This window comes from Entamoeba nuttalli, assembly GCF_000257125.1.
Source record: "Entamoeba nuttalli P19 unplaced genomic scaffold asmbl_8581, whole genome shotgun sequence".
In the NCBI taxonomy this organism is placed as follows: domain Eukaryota; phylum Evosea; order Mastigamoebida; family Endamoebidae; genus Entamoeba; species Entamoeba nuttalli.
In genome coordinates, this window is record NW_008579206.1 from 1 (window position 1) to 7,103 (window position 7,103).

General features: G+C 27.8%; 4 protein-coding genes across 4 annotated transcripts; 2 read left to right on the forward strand and 2 right to left on the reverse strand.

Moving 5' to 3' along the window:
• Positions 1–11: 11 nt before the first annotated feature.
• ENU1_187130 (receptor mediated endocytosis protein, putative) lies at positions 12–498 on the reverse strand (the record flags this gene model as incomplete). The annotated part of the gene is made up of 1 exon (XM_008861676.1): positions 12–498. A coding segment is annotated over one exon (487 nt), but the record flags the coding sequence as incomplete, so codon positions are not given.
• A 233-nt stretch (positions 499–731) lies between these two features.
• On the forward strand, positions 732–2,759 carry ENU1_187140 (hypothetical protein; the record flags this gene model as incomplete). Its single annotated transcript, XM_008861677.1, has 1 exon — positions 732–2,759. The coding sequence occupies one exon, from the start codon at positions 732–734 to the stop codon at positions 2,757–2,759; it is 2,028 nt and encodes a 675-aa protein (XP_008859899.1).
• An 84-nt stretch (positions 2,760–2,843) lies between these two features.
• On the forward strand, positions 2,844–5,027 carry ENU1_187150 (Ras GTPase-activating protein, putative; the record flags this gene model as incomplete). Its single annotated transcript, XM_008861678.1, has 1 exon — positions 2,844–5,027. The coding sequence occupies one exon, from the start codon at positions 2,844–2,846 to the stop codon at positions 5,025–5,027; it is 2,184 nt and encodes a 727-aa protein (XP_008859900.1).
• Positions 5,028–5,109: 82 nt separating this feature from the next.
• Positions 5,110–6,807, reverse strand: ENU1_187160 (BAR/SH3 domain containing protein; the record flags this gene model as incomplete). The annotated part of the gene is made up of 1 exon (XM_008861679.1): positions 5,110–6,807. The coding sequence occupies one exon, from the start codon at positions 6,805–6,807 to the stop codon at positions 5,110–5,112; it is 1,698 nt and encodes a 565-aa protein (XP_008859901.1).
• Positions 6,808–7,103: the final 296 nt, after the last annotated feature.

Here is a 7,103-nt window from a genome sequence, read left to right on the forward strand (position 1 = left end):
ATATGATCTACCAATTCTTTGTTTTTCTCCAGACAAAACACCAGGAGAATCGATAAAGGTTAAATGTTCAAGAAGTGGAAGATTACAGAATGACCCATTAAATTTAGCCATAAAATCATTACCAAACTTAGATAATGAAGTAAATGGTTTATCTGATTGAACACATAATGTATTACCTGGGATATTAGTAGAATTAGGTCCATGCATAATTGCCATAAAACCATCAGTAGTTGGTTCAGGACCAATATGAGAGCCAGGATAATCATAGTTTAATAAATAATTAATAAAAGTAGTTTTACCAGTAGAATATTGACCAAGGAATAAAACCATTGGCTTAGCTTCAAAATCAGCTTGTCTCATAAGAGGAGATACTAAATAATCATATTTATAATCAGCTTCTAATTTTTTAATTTTTTCATCATAAATCTTCTTCACACCATCAATAACTGAAACATATGAAGTGTCCATTTGTGGTTTTTGTTTCTTCTTACCAAACATCTTGTTGTTTCTTTTTTAGTTTTTAGTTTTAGGCTATTTTTTTGATAAGAAGAAAGTTTTTTGGATTTTTTTATATATTTTATTTTTAGAATTATGTTTCATAATTTTGAATGTCAATAATTTATAAATAAGAAGTATAATTTATTATACTTTTAATAATTTGTTATAAAAAATATTAAATAAAAAAATAAGAAAAATTATGAAACAAAAAAGATTGTCTTATTTCATTTTGTATGCAAATTGACGAAACATCAACTAAATTACCAGCAAAAATTGTTGTTAATTCAGCAGAAATTCCAAGAACAAGAAAACATAGAAAAAAGAATTGGCAATGTACATTTGAAGGATGTACTGATCCTTTAAAAACTCGGTATAATTGTTATTCACATATTTGGGATACTCACCTTAGAAAAGTATTATGTGAAAAAGATCCAGGTCGTTATGAAGATGTTCCATATAAAAATATTCAAAATAAAGAATTAGTTAAATCTCTTTGTGAAAAATATATGACTCAACTTGTATCTGATAAAAAGAGACAAGAAAGTGATGATGAACAACTTGTTCAACAAATATCTTCTAATCCTCAACCAATTCAACACATACCCCAACTTGTTCCTGTTCTTTCTCAAATACAACCTCAATCACAAATACAACCAATACTTCAAAACCAAATTCCTTCTCAATTAACACAACCAATACAACCTCAATTATCTCAAATTGTTTTAGCACAACCTCCAAATGTAATAAATTCTTTTGTACCAAGTTATCCTCTTGTGCCTAATCAAATGCTTCCTTATCAATATCAAATGGATACGACACCACAAATTACTTCTTTTGATCAAACATTATCTTCTGCTGAACAAACAAATTCTCAAGAGGTCAAAATTGAAATGCAACAACTTCAATCTCCACAACAATCAAATGCACTTTCACTTGCATCAAATGAATGGGATGTTTTAATTAATACGGTTAATGTTTCACAATCAGCAACACATCAATTACTTTGTTCAGAATTACAAAAAGGAGATTTTTTACGTATTTATAATATATCAAAAACTCTTCATAGACTTCATGTTTATGGAGAAGTTCTTGCTGAAAATGGATATTTTGTAAGATCTGATGAGCGAACTAAATGTCATATTCGACCTTTATCAGATTGTCTTGAAAGTATTTCACAACTTGTTGGAAAACAATATCGTTATAAAAATTCACCACAACTACGATTAGGTTTTGTTGCACAAGAAGTAAAAGAGGTATTACCAGATTTAGTTCATACTGATGAAATAACTGGAACATTAAGTGTAGATGTACTTGGAGTTATTCCATTTTTAGTAGAGTCATTAAAACAATTAAATTCTGAAATAACTATGTTAGATGGAGCTAATGATACACAATTTAAATGTTTACAAGATAGAGTTGTTGAAGCTCTTAATCTAGCAGATGATTTAAAAATAAAACAAAAACAAGACTTATATGAATTACAAAAATGTATTGATAAAGCTCAAGAACCAATGTATTCTTTTTCATTTGGACCAATTCCAGTAACATTATATTTTGCAAGTATTTTAACTTTTATGAGTTTGATTCTTCCATTTACATATTGTTATCAATATATAATGTGGGGATATTTCATATTTACAACATTATGTGTTTATTTTTCTTTAATACTTGAAAGAAAAGAATTATGTGAAATGTTTAGATTTCATAGAGTTGTTTGGGAATGGAAGACTTATCATTTTATTACATTATCTCTTTTTACTTTCCTTTTTATTCTTTCATTATCATTTACTGTTATTATGGGATCTGCTTCTTTTCAAACAGCTGCAGGAATAACAGTTGTAGTATTGTTAATTATTATAATACTCATTTTCCTTCATAAAATAATAAATCTTTCATTTTGTGTTGTATCAACAATATTATGTGCATTTCTTGTTATTGGATTCATTTCTATTGGAATTATTTATGTTATACAGCCATCTTATCAACCAGAAATATTAAATTATCAGTCTGGTCAAACTTTTGTTTTAGACTCAAATAACCAATTTAAATTTTCAATAAATTCTCCTCCATTTAATTGTTTCTCTCCAAATTTCTATTCAAAAAACCTTGGTTCTCTTTCTCTTATTCAAAATTCTTTATCTGATAATGAATTTATTATTCAAGGAAATTTATCAGAAACAATTAATGATGTTCAATTTTATCTTACTTGTTCAAAATATCTGACTTTCTATTTTGGTTCATATTCAATTTCTCATTTGTAATTTGATTATTTTATTGTTGGAATTGTTTTCAAACCCAAAAAAAAAAACAAACTCAAAAATAAACTAAAAATAAAATATTTAGAGATGGCTTTTAACAAAGAAAAGAAAGACTCCACTGTTGATGATGGTAATGCAATAGTGTATCCATCTGATTATTCTCGTGCTTTAGATGATAGTTATTTATATTTTATAAATTTATTAACAAATGACCTTGAAATTGCTCGTATTTTTGGAGAATCCCTTCCTATAACTTCACAAGATTTATTTAGCAATCTTATTTGTGATTTGTTTTGTGAAGTTCATGTAATTGATGACTTCATTGAATTATTATTAAAACAAGAATTTCAAACTAATGTACTAACAGCAACTTTATTCAGAACAAATAGTTTATGCACAAAGGTTCAAACAGCATATGCTAGAAAAGAATGTCAAAATTTTATGATGGAAGTATTTCAACCAATTATTCAAAAGGTTATTGCAATGCCTCCTCTTGAATTAGACCCTATTAAACTTCAAACACTTTATCCAAATAAAACTGAAGAACAACTAACTGAAGAAGCAAATAATAGTCTTCAAAAATTAGAAGATTTAAGTGATGAAGTCATTGCAACTTTAAGAAGACATTTACGAAATACTCCAACTCCTCTTTCAGTTATGTGTCATCAAATTAGGGAGTCTTGTTTCTTATATCATACAGATGATCCTGATATTGCTCTCTCACTTATTGGAGGTTTTGTATTTCTTAGATTATTTTGTCCTGCTTTGGCTGCTCCAGAAGGTTCAAATTTATGTGGTACTGCTATTGTCCCACCAACAGCAAGAAGAACATTAATTCTTTTAACAAAAATTTTACAAAACATTGCTAATAATGTTAGAGAAACAAAAGAACCTTGGATGACTAATTCCTTACCTTATGTTATGTCAAGAGGACCTGCTCTTCAAGCTTATTTAAAAGCATTATCTAATGCTGGAATTATTAAAACAAAACCAACTATTATATTTGAAGCTTCTCAAATTAATCCACCTCTTGTTATTGAACTTCATAGACTTTTAAATGAAGCAGTTCCAAATTTAACTACTCTTAGTGAAAAAGGAGCACAACAAGTTTGTCGTAGACTCCCATGGAGTAAATGTGTAAGAAGACCATCAACAAGAGCAGTTCGTTTACCAGACCCTCAAGGCCTTCTTAAAAATGCAGATTTATTAGGACCTTCTCCACGTACTTATCAATTGAAAATACCTAAATTTATTGGAAATGCACCTACTGGCGATCCATTTAGAGATTTTCTTTCATCACAACATGTTACTGTTTATATTGGAAGAAGTCCAAAACAAGAGGCATTATGGTATGTTTCATGTGAAAGAGTTGCACAAGGAATGATGGAACGAGGATTTCTTACAGGATATACAAAATTAAAACAATTTATTCCAGACAATGAAATTATAATATGTGATTTTGCATGGGTTGTTCTTAATCAAGTTGATGCTATTGCTGATTTTGTTAAACATCTTGGAACAGGTAAAATAATAGGTATTAATGCACATCCTTCTATTAGAAAACAAATTCAAACAGCTTTTTCACAAATTACATTTGAAGAAAAAGAAGAAATAAGAAAAGCATTTGGTGATATTCCAAAAGTTCCAGAAAGTTTAATTTATGAACAAAGAGATTATCCAGTTATTCAAAAAGACAAAAAGAATGAACGAGTTTTAAGAATTGGATATACTGCAATTTATATTATTGATCCAAGGAATAGAAAAATTAGTGAAAAATTAGCATATAAAGATATTGGAGAATTTATTGGTTTTTCAAAAAGTGGAGCATTCCATATAAATCACAACAATGGATTGTATTGTTTTACTTTAAAATCTGCTTTAGAAAGAGGTCAAGTTTTAGCAGATATTTATATGGCTAAAACATCTCGTCGTTCATTATTTTCTCGTGTTGAAGATTTTGAGTTTCTTGCTACTTTAGTAGGTAAAAAAGGAGAAAAAGAAATTGAATGTACAATTATAGTAACACCGACTGCTTTATTACTTGTAAGTAATAAAATTATTGATAGAGAAATATGTTTCTGTGCTATTGATACGATTGATTGGACAGTTCAATCAGAAAAAGGAGTTTCAAGAGAAATTGTTAAAATTGAATGCCGTTCTAATAAAAAGGATGAAATCATTTCTGATATGGTCAGAATTACTGTACCAAAAGATGTTTCTGATCAATTCAAAGAAATTATCAATTCTGTTGTGATACAACATAAGTGTTAAAAACATTTAACTCGGCTATTTTTTATATGTGTGAATATTTCTTTTTTTTTTAAACTCTAAAATATAAGTAAATGTATTTCAATTAAAGTGGTTGTAAAAAGTTGGATGGAACAAATCCTCTTTTTCCATTAATTTCACCTTCAAACCATTCATCGTCAGTTGAATAAATTTTAATAATATCTCCTTTTTTAAATGATAGCTCTAAACTTTCTGTTGCATCATATGAATAAATTGCTTTATATAATTTTACTGTTTCTTCTTCTTTTTCAAATTCATCTAATTCAAGTTCAATACTTTCAACATCAGATGATTCTTCAGTTGTATCTTCATCACACTCTACAATTTCAAATTTCTTTTTTGGTGTTTCTTGTGTTTTTGAGTTTGAAACAGAATCAATGTCAACTGTTACAACTTCAAACTCATCATCTTTTTCTTGTTCTTTTTTCATTTTTTCAATTCTTGCTCTAACTTTTGGATCAAGTTGTGTAGGCTTTTTCATATTTTCTGGGTTTTTAGGAATAAGAACACTATGTCTTACATCTTTTTGTTGTGGTTTTCCATTTCTAATTTCAGATAACATTCTTGTTTGTCTGTTTTCAATTCTTTTTAAATTTTTAACAGCTCTTTTCTTTGAATTTGGTTGTTCTACTTTCTTTATTGAATTATTCTCTTGTTTTTCTATTTTGGTTGAGATTTGTGGTTTTGACTGTTCTTTCTTTTGTTCTGTTAGTGGTTGTAATTTTTGGGTTTGACGACGTTGGTTTGGTTCATCTTTCTTTATATTTAAAGCACTTCCTGGTTTTGAAACACTCGTTTTATCTTCTATCTTTGGTGGTTGTTGTTGAGGTGTAGATTTTGGTAATGGAACTGTACGACTTGTTTGTTGTAATTGATTTGGTTTTGTTGGCGGTAATTCTTTCTTAAGGGTTGGATATCTATTAACATCTTCTGGTTCTGTTATATTTACAGCAGAAGACTCTTTAACAAAACATACTTCTAATTTATATTTACCACAGTGTAAATCATTTTGTTTTTTTCTAAATACAATATCTTCAGTTACACAGGATTGATCCGGTGGAGTTATTGTATAAGTTTTTTGTGTTAATTCAGTCTTTTCCATACTGTTTTGTAAATTGAATAAACTACTTCGAGTTTCAGTTATTTGTTCATCTTCATAAATATCACTTCCAATTAATCCAATCATTGTCTCATTGTAAAATAACATAGAAGTAGAAATAATATTTTTCATATCTTCAACTAATTCAGTTCTTAAATAATTGTATAAGTCAAGGCTTCTTTCATACTTTTGTTTTGCTTGGATATGATTTTCTCCTTTTGAATTATTCATTTGATCTTGAAACCTATCACAATCACTATGTCTTACTTTTAATATTGCATGTCTGGCAGAAAGAATATTATACATTTTTTTTAATTCAAGTAATGGAGAAATTACAACTTTTTGAACTGTTTGTTTGTATTTTGAAACTGCCATACTTTCAATTTCACAAGTAGTTTTATATTTCAAAGCAGCAGAATTAATTTCAACAATTGGATCAGTTAGCTGTACTAAAGCATCAGTTATATCTATTCTTGTCTGTTGAACTTGGCTCATTAAGTCTAAATTTTTAGCAATGAGATGATACAATCTGTTCAATCCAACTTCTTGATATTTAAATTTGTTATAAACTCTTTGATATTCTACATCTATTGTCTTTTCACTCATATTAAGAGTTGTTTTGACTTGATAAATCTTCTTGCTCAATGCATCTCTGATAGACATTCTTTTAAAAGAATTTTTTAGTTTTTAACTTTTTTAAAAAATTCATAGTATATTTTTTATTTTTAGTTTTTAAATCAAGACTCGAAGGTAACATATCAGAAACACCACACAAAATTTAAAACAATTCATTTTCTTGAATCATCAGTTATACTTTAATCATAGTGCTTTCATTAGTTAGAAGTTATCTTACTTAAGAATGAAAAGAATAACAGCGATTATTATTTGAGATAATAGAATATCATTCTATTATAATAGAAGAATGAGTATTTATAATGGTGGTACTATTATTTGCTTGT